The sequence below is a fragment of the Acinonyx jubatus genome, chromosome B2 (genome assembly GCF_027475565.1).
Source record: "Acinonyx jubatus isolate Ajub_Pintada_27869175 chromosome B2, VMU_Ajub_asm_v1.0, whole genome shotgun sequence".
In the NCBI taxonomy this organism is placed as follows: domain Eukaryota; kingdom Metazoa; phylum Chordata; class Mammalia; order Carnivora; family Felidae; genus Acinonyx; species Acinonyx jubatus.
The window spans coordinates 147,897,641-147,912,017 of NC_069385.1; the positions used below are offsets into that span (position 1 = coordinate 147,897,641).

General features: G+C 49.7%; 1 protein-coding gene across 1 annotated transcript; it reads left to right on the plus strand.

The window, feature by feature from the left end:
• The first annotated feature begins 5,399 nt into the window (after positions 1 to 5,399).
• On the plus strand, positions 5,400 to 14,377 carry LOC106989578 (epididymal secretory glutathione peroxidase). The gene is made up of 5 exons (XM_027051889.2): positions 5,400 to 5,934; positions 8,626 to 8,779; positions 11,548 to 11,665; positions 12,079 to 12,178; positions 13,408 to 14,377. The coding sequence occupies exons 1-5, from the start codon at positions 5,728 to 5,730 to the stop codon at positions 13,612 to 13,614; spliced, it is 786 nt and encodes a 261-aa protein (XP_026907690.1). The 5' UTR covers positions 5,400 to 5,727; the 3' UTR covers positions 13,615 to 14,377.

Below are 14,377 nucleotides of genomic sequence, written 5' to 3' on the forward strand. Positions count from 1 at the left end.
ACATGTGCCCCCAGCCCTCCCCCCTTGCACAGACACACGGAATGATTTTGATGCAAACTCCAAACATCATATCACTGCATCTGTAAATACGTCCTGCCTCTCTTGATCTTAGGCAGAAAGAGAGCCAACCTTGTCCCTGGGTGTCCCTGGGGTGACTGCAGGGGTTTTCTAGGTCACGTCTTGGTGTTTTTCTGGTGCTCTTCAGACCCTTCATAGGGTGCCAGAGGCGAAGGGGTGATAGAGAAGCCAAGTGGTCTGAACCGCGAATCTGTTCTGCATCCGATCTGATTGCAACGTGGATAGACAGTTGTGGGGGTATGGTTGTAGCTGTGTCTGGCCCTGGCCTGGTGGCTTGGACCGGCCAGTCTTTCTACTTTACTGAGCATCTGGCTCTCCCATATACAGCTGTGGCCTGGAAAACCTATATGCCACAGGAGAACTCAAAATCCACAGAATTTCTTGATTCTTACTTTTGCTTCCCAATCGCCTAGGGGTAACAACTGATCAACTCAGCTTCAGAGGAGCTCAGAATCTCTCTCAAAAGCTGAGACAAAAAAACCTGAGAATGTCAGCCTTAGAAAGGACTTTGGTGATTTTCTGATTTATAAATGGGTAAACTGAGGTCTAGGGAGGTATTTTCTCAAAGCCTCACAGATCTGGGACGTCATTGGCGATGGCCACAGGGCATGTTTGTTGACAAAAGGCATCTTTTATTTAGCATATTTATTCTTTCCCTGGGAGCAAGGGCCTGAGGCATAGACTGCAGAATCTGCAGGTGGGAGGGCTCTGGTTTCCAACCGTGTGGGTTCCTCAGGTTCCGGTAGTTGTGCCAGGACACGGAGCTCTCTCCCACGCCCTCCCCCAGCCCATTAGAGCTGGAGTAAGAGACAAGAACACCTTGGGGAGCACACACCCTTCCTCTCACTGCCTCCCACCCTCACCTCCAAGCAGCAGAGCTCTCCCTGGAGCAGAAAGCTGGGGTCAGTGACACGGCTGTGTGCCAGGCCTCCTGGCTCTGGGGAAGTCTTGGAGCCACAGTCAGCCCAGACCAGGGGAGAGTCCCAGACCTCAGCAAGTTTGGGAAAGGAAGTCAGCAGGTTAAGAACACGTGTGGATGAAAATTAAATGCAAAAGGACTGTGGTCTCTCTGGGACTTTCCTCCATTCCCAAACATGTTTTATGGGGAATTGAGCTAAGAGTGGAGAGACAAATGGATTTGAAATAAAAACTCAAACTTTTGGTCTAGGTCTACACTATTCTGACACTGCCCAAGTCATGTCCCCTGTCTGAACCTCACTTTTCCATTGCAAATTCGAGCAAGGAATGCATGTCCTATCTGCCTAACCGGCTTACTGGGAGGGCTAAATGGAATTAACGATGTGAAGGACATTGGTGAACTACAAATATTACATAAACATATGCAATATTATTTTAAAGTTGCAGATTTAGGGATAAGTTGTATGCCTCACACTTACACCCAGAGTAAAGAAAATCCTGGAGGTCTGAACGGGGATCCCAGATGCCAACGGAGATGATCTAATGCAGGGAAAATATTCAAGTAAAACTAAATGGGGACCAAAATCTCTATGTCAGGTCTGGGTTGCAGAGGCTGGGTTTGAATCTGGGATGAAGAGGTGGACAGCATCTCAGCAAAAGTTGAACCTGTTTCCTTTATAACCAAAGGAACCAAACTCCTGTTACTTTTAATTAAAACACAAGAAATTTGCTGTCGATTTTCAGGCAGGATCAAGTCAGTAACAGAAGTGAGGATGGGGAGTCTGGAGGTTTTATTTAACTGCCGCTCATTAGCTGTGTCACCTTGGGCAAGAAAGTTCTCCTCCAAGGAGTCCTAGCTCAAGGAAAAGTTGGAGTCTGAATGGGAAAAGTAGGCAGTGGTTGAGATATAGTGATTTCTGCCACCCTGTGTGGGGTGAGCTGAGGGCAAAGTACAGGTTATAGCCTCCCCCCGCACCCCCCCCAGGTGGGACATGTGTTTCCTTGAACACTCCTGGCTGTCCAAGAACAAAAGAAAGGGGTTTAAGTGCTTGCCATAGTGATGTGGGAAACTAAGGCAAATGAAAAATTAAATTCCCTTACTGCCTACAGCCCATGGACAGGTTCTTAAAACTGATAGAATGACCTCCCTCTACGGGGTCAGCTGCCTCAATGATGACACTTCGCTGGGGGCAAAGGGAACCTTGGCTTAACCTTACCCTGACCCCCCCAGGATCCTGCAAGTCTACTTCCTTTGTCTTAACCGCCCTGAGATACATGCTGGCAAACATACTCCAAGCATATGCAACCCCACCCTACATCTGAAGGGTCTCATGACTGAGGTTTTACTAAACGCTGATAAGTGGCATTTCCCTAGCAACACCAGCCCCTCAAGGTCCTGGAAACCCTGCTTCCAAAATTCCTTACAGACTTACTCTACCCCTGACCCCCTCCCAACCTGAGGGTACATAATCAGTTATCTGTCAGGACAGCTCTTCCTGCCCACGGGTCCTGTCCCTGTGCTTTAATAAAATCACCTTTTTGCACCAAAGATGTCTTCAAGAATTCTTTCTTGGCCTTTGGCTCTGGACCACCTCACCATCACCTTAAAACTTCATCATTGTGTATTAAATATCATGGATTACAGGCAAGTGTAGGATTTTTAAAGTCAGAAAGTGAGAAGAGTTTATGGTTCAGTTTAGGTCTGGACAGGTTTCCAGCCTTAACTCTATGGCTCAGGTTACAAACGTTTCCACCTAAAATCTTGTTTGGTAAAATCTGATAAAATTGCATCCTTGTCCTCTAGGTGGGAAGAAACATAGAGGTCATTTGGGGGGGGGGGTGGAATCCCAAAGTACTCAGAATAATTGACCTCCAAGTTCAAGAATATAAGTGCAAAGAGGTGTGTTTTAGAGACTGGATGGATTCGGCTGGTGTGAAGTCAGGGAATCGCAGGAGGGGGTGCTGGGAAGGAGGCTGGGAGCCTGTCCAGATAGGCGTGGTACACGCTGGAGAGGCTGGTTTTGATGCTGTGCTCAACTGGTTGACCCTACTGTCTCTTTATCAGTGGAGGGGGGTCGCCAGCCGGGGGTCCGAAGGAAGTGAAGAACCTGGAAGAGAGAAGACAAGAGGGGGGTTATTTGCACCTTCCGGAAAGGCAACAACAGGGACTGGATAAGCGGCTCCAGTGGATGGAAGAGGAGGAGGCAGGGGTGCTGGAACGGGCAGGTGGACCGAAATGCCATGGTGACAGGAAGTGCCCTCCCACCGTGGAGCCCAAGCCCTGGAAATTTCTCTTCTCCCGGACAGAATTCTCAAACAGTGGAGATTTTAGGTCACTTAGTCCCACCACTGAGTCAGAGTTTATGATGAAATCTCTTCTGTTCTCGAGTCATTGAGCAAGGAGAAAATAGTGAAGAGAGCAAGGAATTGATAACGGTAATGGAGGAGCAGTTAGCAATTTCCCACGACTTTGGGTAAACTGGGTTTTCTACTTGTGCATCAGTTTCTTAGTTGAGTCAACACTGGATGTTTACCTTGGCCAGGTCATGTTTAGACTTTGAATGAATCATCTCCTCTTTTTTTTTTTTTTTTTTAAATTAGCCCTGTAAACTTTGTATTATTCTCCCAACTTCATAAACAAAGACCAGAGGCACACAGGGTAACTTGCCCAAAGTCACACAGCTTGGGAAGGATAAAGGAATGGAAAACATTGGTAAGTAACAAAAACATTATTTTTGAGGCTGTATATTTTAATGTCCATCGTTCTTGAGCTGAGACAGAGGCCACCGGGGGCAGGTGTCAGGTCTGCTGTCCGGAGGTTCACACGGCAGGAAACCGGGCTGTGGGAGCTTTGGGGCTGGGTCAGAGGTCATTGTTTTGGGCTCCCCCCCCCCCATCCCCCAGCAGATTAGAGGCCTCGGAGGAGAGATGAGGAATCTGGGATAACAAAAGCGTCTGTTTTCCAAGAGAGCTCAGGAAGGCCCAGACTCAAAGAACTGAGCCCCATCAGACTTGGAGGCGGAGGCTGCCCTTTGTGTGGACCTGGAGGGGGGGTGGCGACAAGCTGGCTGAGAGGGGCTTCCCCCTGGGGGTGGGGAGGGGTGGGTAGAAGAGAGAGCTGCCCACAGACCCTGTGTGGGGAAGGCTGTGGGAAGAGAGGTGTGGGGGGAATCCAGAGCCCGACGTCTCCCTGTTAGTCCTCGAGGGCCAGCCCAGACACCCGCCCTCAACTTGGGATTCAAAGCCAACCTGCACCAACCTTCACCTTGTCTCAGTCATTTGGCTTCCTGTCATCTGGGGCCCCGACCTGCCACTCTGCACGATCGATCGATTGTTTCCTTGCCCATCCTCCCGAGAGCCGGAAAATAGGGGTGGATTGGAGACAAGAAAACAACATTTTAAATTAATATAATAAGGCAATCAGTGCACAGCCTGATGATAAAGTGCCATAAATGTAAGAGTTTGATGAACTCAACCACTTGATTCTGATGTCCAAAGGTGGGGGGCGGGCGGGGGGGAAGTGAGTGGCTTTTTTTAAGCTTTAAGGGGCTAGTAATCTGATAAGGAATGTGCAAGTTTTTCCAGGATTACAAACCATAGGAATAGGAAACATATTTTAGCCATGGGGACGGTGGGGGGGTGGGGAGAATGTGGTTTGGAAATCAAGGCTGTAAATAATCTACAGAACAAAGGGGGCTTTGCAAGGACGAGCAGTTGTGAATTGAGGAGTGTGACTCACTCAGGCCTCAGCACCTGGGATCCAGAAGTGCACCGTATTGTACACGAGAGGGACAAGGAGGCTGGGAGGCCTCCGGGGAGGTGGGGTGGGGTTAAATGTGTTACTGAAGCGGGGTATCCGGCAATATCCAGGCCTGTATCCCTCACCCAGTCCCAATTTTAGCAGAGACGATTGAGCAGTTGGGAACTCGATAAACCAAGAGCTGCTGGCTGAGAGGCAAAGCGTTTTTATTCGTGCCTCATCACCATTTTCCTTCTCAGGCCCTGGGGCTTCCAGGAGATTGAGAGCACTTTCAAAAGGAGCACATTCAGCATGGTAGATTCTCCTCCAGAAAACTGGCAGCCGCTGGCGGCTCCCTCCCCCGTCTGGTGTGCAACCCACCCCCCCCCATACCAGACCGACGACAGCCAGGCGGGTGCCTCCGCGCCTTTTAACTGTGGCCAATCTGATAAACACAGAATGCATCTTTTCTTATTTATACGTCTTTGATTATTGGTGAAGGAGAACGTTGTATCCCAGCACAGATGCCATTTGGTTTCCTGCCTGGCGCCCATGTGTCTGTTGGGCTGCTTGTTTTTTCTTACTGATTTGGGAGCGCTTGCAGGCAGGTGTAGCAGGAGATATTAATGTGCTTCCTTCACATTTATTGCAAATATTTTTCCTCCCTCAGGGCCAGTTTCCTTCCACTTCTCTTAGGGAGGCCCTCGGTGGTCCACAAATCATGATACCCCGAATGGTATTTGGGGTCTGTGTGGTCCTGTTTCCAGTGACTTTACTGCAAGGCTGGGGAGGCTCTCTCTGCATCTGGACACTACCCTCCACCCAGCTAAAGCAGACAGTAATCTTCAAGGACCATGGGCCCTTGCCCTCACCTTTTCATAATTCTGCCAGAATTTATATGAGTCCCAGGCCCTCATCGCACTGGTGAGCACTGAGTGCACGTGGGGGTGTGTGTGGGTGAGGATGTGGTTTAAATTCTACATCCCCGCTTAATGCCCCAGAAACCCCTGCCGGCTTGCGACTGGCCTGCACGGGCTTGGCTAGTGTGTCAAAAGGCTGCCAGAGTGCGGGAGATCCCAGCCTCCAAGACCAGAACCTCACACCTAGGCATGACGGCACAGTTACCTGCCTCCTCCCTCTTCCCTCTTCTGCTAGTAGGCGTCATGTGCATGAATCCCAAGCCCCCAGAGAAGGTGAAGGTGAGTGAACTCCAGAGGGAGCGGGGCGGGGCTCCAAGGTAGAGTCACCCTTCTGTCCTTCTGTCCTGCTTCAGTCATTCTTGCAAGACTCCCGCCTCCACTTGCTTTCTTCTTGTGCTTTCCATTAACCTTTCTTTTCTTCTTGCCTCTTCTTCAGTCCTATAAACGGTGTTCCTTGAGCCGAATCTAGGGAAGAGGCTCCTTACTGTGGTCCTTGCTCCTCTCCATCTCCATTTAGGGTCGCCTGGATACCCTTCCAGCCACGTCAGTATCGGCCTCAGCTGGGCCCCAGGCAAGGCTGGCGCGGGCATCACACTGGGCGGCAGGGTTTGGGGGAGACCGTGGGCTAAGTCATCTCAGTGGGATGCCCACGAAGAGGAGGAAAGAATCAATGTGGAAGTTTTACAGATGGATAAAGTCACAGAGCTACCAGAGAAGCATAAATCACGTGCAGAAATAACTGGAGGACTGAAGCAACTGAATTTGGAACCAAGTGTTGGATTCTGGCCTCAGTCTAGTCCCATTTCATGGCTCCGTTGCCTTATTGAGGCAACGTGTGTGTGTGTGTGTGTGTGTGTGTGTGTGTGTGGCGGTGGGAAGACAGCTCAGGGATGGATAGATGGGATCTAGGTGACTTGGAGGCAGAATGGGATCATGAAGTGAGAGGTGAGCAAACTCTCGTCCATAGCGGGGGGATCACTTTTGGTCACCCTTCACTTCTGTCAGCCTCTGCCATCTCATTACGAAGTCGTGGGTGACAGTGTCTACCTTGTGGGTGGCTGAACAGTAATTATGACACGTGCAATGTGCTCAGTAAAAGGCAGCTCTGGGAAGATCTGCCTACTGCTCTGAAATCGACCAGAGAACGCTCTACTTTTGAGACTTGATGTGCTTTTCTGTCACTGCGTGCTGCCTGGTTGGGTATGAAGGCCCTGGACCCTGGGCTGTAGAATTTGCTTGACGAAAAGCTGAGTCTGGAGGTATAGGAGACCTGTCATGTGAACTTAGATACGTTGGAAGCAGCACTGAGTGTCAGCAGTAAGTGCCGCAAAGGGCTCTCCAGGTCCAGAGTCTCTAAATCCCCACACCCTGGTACCCAACACGATTGTCATTAATTTTCACTGCGGTAGCAAAGGGGGAAGAAGACAAATCATGAAAAATGTTCAGCTTGGCACCGGCACCATGGACATGGAGATCGATGCTTTCACACAACATTCTCAGTTTTGCTGGCATGTGTGTCTCTGTGCACTTAGGGGAAAGCGCAGAGGCCTGCTTAGAGGAGGCAGCCTTCTGACCAGGGGCAGGGACTGAGGCCTGCAGCCCGGTGTGCTAGCGAGAGCAGCAGCTGGCCAAGAAGGTTGGAGAAAGTCCGGTTTTGTTTGTGTGGCATCAGGACCGGTGCTGGCTGGCTGGCTAAAATCCTCTCTAGTCCCTTGGATTTCCAGGGAGTCTGGGTTAATCCTACTTTAAATCTGGACCTTCCTTATCGCATTTCGTCCTTCTCCCCTTTCTCTGACCAGTTCCTCTCTGCCTTTGTCTCGCCATGAGGCTTGGTAGCTTCCTTTTCACACTCCCTGGATTCTGTGAGGCTGTGCTGATGAGCACGGTGGAGTCCAGACCCTTTGGGTCCCTCGTGGACTCTACAAGAATAGAGTGGGGGAAGAATAAGGCGAGATCTGCCTTGTAGAGGAATTTAACCTAAAATCAGGCAGCGAGAATGTCATGTACAAAGTATTTCTGTTATATGGAACTTATTTGTGTCACATAGAATCCTGCTCAAGTATGCTCAGAAGATCCGGGGAAGAACAGGACAGACGGAGCCAGTGATGAAGGCGAGAATTCGATTCCTAGAGCACGATGCGGTGGGGGGCTGATTATGTGAGAGCAGGTGCTGCTGGACAGATGTTCGCGGCACCAGCAGATGGTCTTGGGCTCTCGCTGTCCTCTACTGGGAGCTACAGAAGGAGCGTCACGGTGGTGGCTTGTAAAACCATCACACGAGCAAGAGAGACGTGAGGGACAGAAGTATCCCAAGCAGGGCTGACGTTAGCTTCTAGAAGGTAAAACCTGGAAGGCCGCTTGAAGAGCTGATGGGAACCTAGATGAATGTCTTCGTCTTACCCGCAGCGGAACTGACGGTCAAGGATGAGAACAGCCCAGGTTCACAGGGAACTGGGGAGCAGAGCTGGCTTTGGATCCCCAGGCCGGAGTTCCTTCCACACCACGCTGATGCGTGGAGCAAGCAGTCGGGAGGCCTCGGGAAAGTTACAGAAGTGACCAGGCCGTCCTCAGATACATAAGCCATCCCACACCTGCCCTTTGTGGGAGAGTCTAGGCGGGACACCTTCAGTCCAGAACCAGCAAGAAGCCTCATTTCCACAGAAGCACAAAGGGCAGCGAGCTTTTCTCTTTGGCCTCCCTTACTTCGTGAACCTCTGCTCTTTTCAGCTCATCCTGGCACGTTTCCCGGCGCCCGGATGACGGGAGGGGACATGACTGCCTGCCGCTCAAACACCATCGGCGGTGCAGTCACAGGACATAAGTTTCCATCGTGTCGTGGACGCCTCAGAAAAGCCCTGTTTGTTTGCTGGTTCGTTTTCGGTTAATGCAGCCGTTACCGTTTGAGTGCGCTGACAGATTTCACAGGTGTTAGGAACCGTTACTAATATTATCCTTTTAAAAATCTTCCAGATGGATTGCTACAAAGATGTGAAAGGCACCATCTACGAATATGACGCCCTCACTCTTAATGGAAAGGAACACATTCAGTTCAAGCAGTACGCGGGCAAGCACGTCCTTTTCGTCAACGTGGCCACCTACTGCGGTCTGACAGCTCAGTATCCTGGTAAGAATTCAGAGCCACTGTCCTTGGGATTACAGTTTCCTGCTCAGCATGTTCTAAATCATAAGTAGAATTACATTCTAATTACGCCTTGAAGTAGATCCTCACGACCCAGTGACTTCATTCCCTCATGTCAGGAGCCAGCAAGCAACGGCCCACGGGTCAAATCTGGTCAGCCTGCTTCTGTGAACAAAGTTTTATTGGGACACAGCCATGCCCATGTGCTTCCATACTGCCCATGGCTGATTTACGCCTCAAGGCCGGGTTGAGTAGTTGATGATAATAGGGATGGAGACCATCCGGCTTGCAGAGTCTAAGGTGTCCACTGTCTTTATACAAAGTTTGCTGAGCCCTTCCCTACATCCTGCCTCTGCTTTGCTCCTGAGATTTCCGGGAGAATAACATATATCTGAGGACTCGGGGCCTCGGCGCAGATTCCAGAAGTTTTGGTAAATACGAGACAGCATTGATGTTTTTGAGACTTTTCCAGGGTAACTTGCTAAGGCAGAGGCGGCGGGGATGGGCTGCAGCTGTGTCTGTCCGGAGAGCTGGCCCAGCAGGTGGGGGTAGAGGCGAGTCGTCCGGCTCCACCTCAGGGTCTCCTGGACGTGGTTTCCCCGTCTCTGTACGTTACTCAGGGAGTGATTTCATCTTTCTCGTATCTTCGGCCGTGTGATTTCGAAGCCGGTGAATAATGAACAGGATGGATTTTAACCAGAAATAGAGGCACTTCTTATGTTTGAAGTAATAAGAGTTTCATTTTTTTCTTGTTTTTGATTATGTTGTGTTTTGAACAGGTAACATAGTCACAAGGCTCACAAATTATAGGAATCAAGTCTAGAGTGAGAAGAAGTCTTTCCAGCTCCTTGTCCCCCTCTCTCTAGATGACCGGTATTATGTTTACAGAATCCGCAAATTCTTTTTTCTGCCCCCCCCATTGTAACATAATGTAAATACTGCTTGTCACTTTGCTTTTTGTTTTAATAAATTATTTATTTATTTATTTATTTATTTATTTATTTATTTATTTTAAGTAGGCCCCATGTCCAATGTGGGGCTTGAACTCACAAGCCTGAGATTGAGAGTCACCCACTCTACTGACTGAGCCAACCAGGCATCCCACTAAAGTACTTTAGAGTTCAGACCACCTCCTCATTCTTTTTAAAGACTGAATGACACTCTATTGGACCATAATTCATTTTACCAGTTTACGGTGACTTTAAAAATTCATGTATTCAGTTCCCACTCTGTACAGAACAGACAAGGCAACTAAGGAATAGTTTCCCAAGGACTGGAAGATGGGGTTCCTAATTTATTGTCTGTTTCCCAGAGCAAGTGATCACGTACGATGACTGAAGACAGGTAAGAAGGATGTGGGGAGAGGTACTGGGGAACCGTATGGAATCAGGAAGCCAATGTCTAGTTCGTAAAGAAAAAGGAAAGAAAAAAGAAAAGAAAAGGGAAGGAAAGAAGAAAGGAAGGAAAGAAGAAAGGAAGGAAGGAGGGAGGGAGGAAAGAAAAGGACTAAGAGGAGGCTCCTGTTGACCAGTTGGTTGTGGAGAATCTTCGTGGGACCGACTAGTGTCTGTCAGGGCACTGAAGCCATCTAGCCCAGAAAGGGTTAACAAAGAAGCTGATGACAAAAATCTGAGCAAAGGATGGGAAGACAGAGGAAGGAGGCAGGTGCAGGCTCGTGTGTTTTGGCATGTCGGTGAGGACTGACGTAGAACATCCTGAGGATGTTGAAGAACACCGGGAAGCTGGGCTTGGAGTTTCTCTGGCTCTCTCTGCCCATCAGGTCTATTTCCTGCTCCACCCAGGGGACCCAGTCCGTACAGAGGAGAGAAGCCCATTATCGTCATCTGTGTCTTTTTCTGAAAGAAAGAAAGAAAGAAAGAAAGAAAGAAAGAAAGAAAGAAAGAAAGAAAGAAAGATTGGGGCACCTGGGTGGCTCAGTCGGTTGAGCTTCTTGACTTTGGCTCAGGTCATGATCTCTTGGCTCATGGGCTCAAGCTCTGCATCGGGCTCTGTGCTGACAGCTCAGCCTGGACCCTGCTTCGGATTCTGTGTCTCCCTCTCTCTCTGCCCCTCCCCTGCTCACACTCTATGTCTCTCTGTCTCTCAAAAATAAACATCAAAATTAAAAAAGAAAGAAAGAGAGAAAGATTCAGTCCTGCAATTAACCAACCAGGGAAGGCAAACATTTTTTTTTAGTTGTGGTTAACAAAAGATATAACATAAAATTTACACTTGTAACCATTTCCAAGTTGTACTGACCAGTAGTGTTAAGTGTGTTCACACTCACAGATCTGGAGACAAACCTCCAGAACTTTTTCATCCTGCTAGACTGAAACTGAACCCATTAAGTAACCCCTGCATGCACTGTCCATAAGCAGTCACACCTGTCACAATCCATAGTAACCTGGTGAGGTTTTGAAGAGGAAAGATGACTGGGGCCCAACTCAGAAGAAGGGCCAGAGAATTCTCTGGGATGGGACCTGGGCATCCCTGCTTTTCAGGAAGGGCCCTCTGCTGATCCTGATGTGCCACAGATTGGGGAAATATTACCCTATAGTAAAGGGCTTTGGAATGCGTGTCTGGAGCTCCAGCACGTAACTCCAGCCCTGTCACTAAAGGTCTTTCCAGCTAGAGACTTTTCCTTCCCTGAGCCTCTGTCTCCTTCTCTGTAAAATGGGTGGCTCCATAGATCTTTCTCTACACGAGGCAGAGCCTCCGGCCAGGCCACCAGACGGTCTCTTCTCTTCCCACAGAACTGAACGCACTTCAGGACGAGCTGAAGCCCTGGGGCCTGGTCGTGCTGGGCTTTCCCTGCAACCAGTTTGGGAACCAGGAACCAGGAGAGAACTCGGAGATCCTTCCGGGGCTGAAGTGAGTGCCTGCTTGGGCCCACAGGAGGCCTCTGCCCACCTTTCTTCAGTCTGCGGGGCATGCTCACACGAGGCTTCCTGGGTGGGGGGTGGGTTACACCGACATCAACTTTGTCCTCCCCTGACGTGGGTCTGGCAGTATCTGGACACTCTCCTTCTCCCTGGGAGTGAGGTCTGGATGGACCGCAGAAGGAGCCAGAACAGAAGCAGTGCAGGGGCACAGGCTCAGGTTGTGGAACAGAGACAAGTTACATGAATCAGGGAGCCTGACGTGAAGAATGGCCTTATTTCCCCGGGGCCCTGTTTTCTGTATCTGCCCTTCTTCCTGCCCTTCCCATGACCCCCAGCCCCGGGGCCCCCCACAGCCTTCTCTCCTACACTCTGGAGCTCTCTGGCAACTGTGAGTCATTGCAGGTATGTGCGTCCAGGGAGAGGATATGTACCGAATTTCCAGCTTTTTGAGAAAGGGGATGTGAATGGCAAAACAGAACAGAAAGTCTTCAGCTTCTTGAAGGTGAGTGAGTTACTGACCCAAACCTCTTCTTCCCTCTTCCCTTCCTTACAACCGATGTGGTAGAAAAGGGTCTCATGCCCACAAATGGGATGAGATCTTTGCAAGAGATCTCCAGCTCAGCAGAGGGATCGGGGTTTCATTTGTCCATTTATGAGGCGCTGGCTTTGGTGGCGGAGAGCGCTGTGTAGAATGACAGTGTTTCCGAGGACCAGCCTGCGTGGTGAATTCATTCATTCAAGGTACAGTTGCGGAGTCTCAGGCAGTTTCCTAAACAATACGGATAAAAAGAAGACACAGTCCCTACTCCTTGATGGGTTAGTATTGGAGAGGGAGACGTAGAAATCAACAGGTTAATAAGTGCCTTTGATAAAACGCTGACTTTTAGGTACAGAGAACTGGAGGCCACTTTTAGGCAGCGCCGGCTCACATCGCGATTTTTATACACTCTCAGCAAATGGGAGAAAACAAAACAGTGTAAGGAGGGTTTCGGAAACTCAACTGACTTATAGGGTTTCCCGTTAGTCTCAGGTTAGGACGTATATAGAATTTATTCTTACAGTAACCTTTTTTAAATTAAATGATGAAGTGATGATGTTTCTGAAAGGTTTTGTTATTTGATGAAACAAAATGTTGGAACTCCATGTTGGTCCCAAAGATATTTGTGAGATGCTTCTGGCCCAGGAACCCTGAGACCTGGAGAAGCACATTCTAATCTAAGCCATTCACTTTGCAGAACAGGAAACTGACGGCCACAGAAGTGACGTGTCTTACCCACAGCAGCATGGCTGTGTGATCACAGGGTCACCGGGGAGCAGGAGGGGGGGGACAGACTCTTCCTGTAATACTGACAGCCATCTTAAAAAAATTTTTTTTAAACATTTATTTATTTTTGAGACAGAGAGAGAGAGAGAGAGCATGAACAGGGGAGGGTCAGAGAAAGAGGGAGACACAGAATCCGAAACAGGCTCCAGGTTCTGAGCTGTCAGCACAGAGCCCGATGCGGGGCTCGAACCCACAGACCGTGAGATCATGACCTGAGCCGAAGTCGGACACTTAACCAACTGAGCCACCCAGGCGCCCCCCGACAGCTGTCTTGATGGTTGGCATGGTGGCAATCAGAGTTGTTGAGAATCATAGGAAATCAGAGTATCTAGGCATGGGAGGGGTGGATTCCCTACGGGCGAAAGTAGCAGAAATGATGTTGTTTCTCTGTTCCTTCTCTGCTCCAGCTCTCCTGCCCTCACCCCTCTGAGGTGCTGGGCTCTTTCAGACACATATCCTGGGAGCCGGTAAAGGTCCACGACATCCGCTGGAACTTTGAGAAGTTCCTGGTGGGGCCCAACGGGGTCCCTGTCATGCGCTGGTTCCACCAGGCTCCCATCAGCACCGTCAGATCGGACATCCTGGAGTACCTGAAGCAGCTAAAAACGAAATAGGAATCCTGCGTGTGGGGCGGGAGCCATCCTGCTTCTTACCTGAAGACCTGTTTTTTAAAAATTCCGTATTTCACTACGCTGTCTTCCTAAATGGCCTCCACTCGACTCAATCACTCTATCCTGCCGAAGTTCCCCCTCCCTACCAAGTAGACTGATGCTCAGAAGGCTGCTGCTATTTCTCCTTGTAAGAGTATGGACGTGGGAGAAGCACAAAACACTGGAAACCCTACATCCTCAGACGCCTGTTACAGATGGCATCACTCCTATCCGTCAAGGGAATATCAGCCTTCCGTGAGGATGGGTCAGTCTGCCACAGTATCCTGGAGAAGTGTGTTCCTAGACACCACATTGCCCCTGCTCTCTCCACCCGACAGGTGTAGAAAGAACAGTGGGGTGGGTTCCACCTCATAACATTTTCCCTCCCCTAAGGACAAACACGCATTGTCAGTTCCCAAGTCTTTTCAGATCATCGTTCACCCGTGACACCCACCGTCCCACATGCACACCGACCTGTCATTCCGGTTTAGGAGCCCTGAGGTGGAGTGGGAGCAGGGGACTGCCTCGCATGAAGGGAGGAGCATCTCCAGAGCCTCCCTCTCACTTAGATCCTACAGAAACTCTCCTAGGGTCTGACCTCTAGTGCACTCAGGCTACGACACCCGGGCCAGGCGCCCTTGGAAGGATGGGCTTTCCTCTCTCCATCCTACGTTCCTCAGCATCACAGCCAGCCCTGTCCTGTCCCAATAAAATGTTTTCTGCAGCA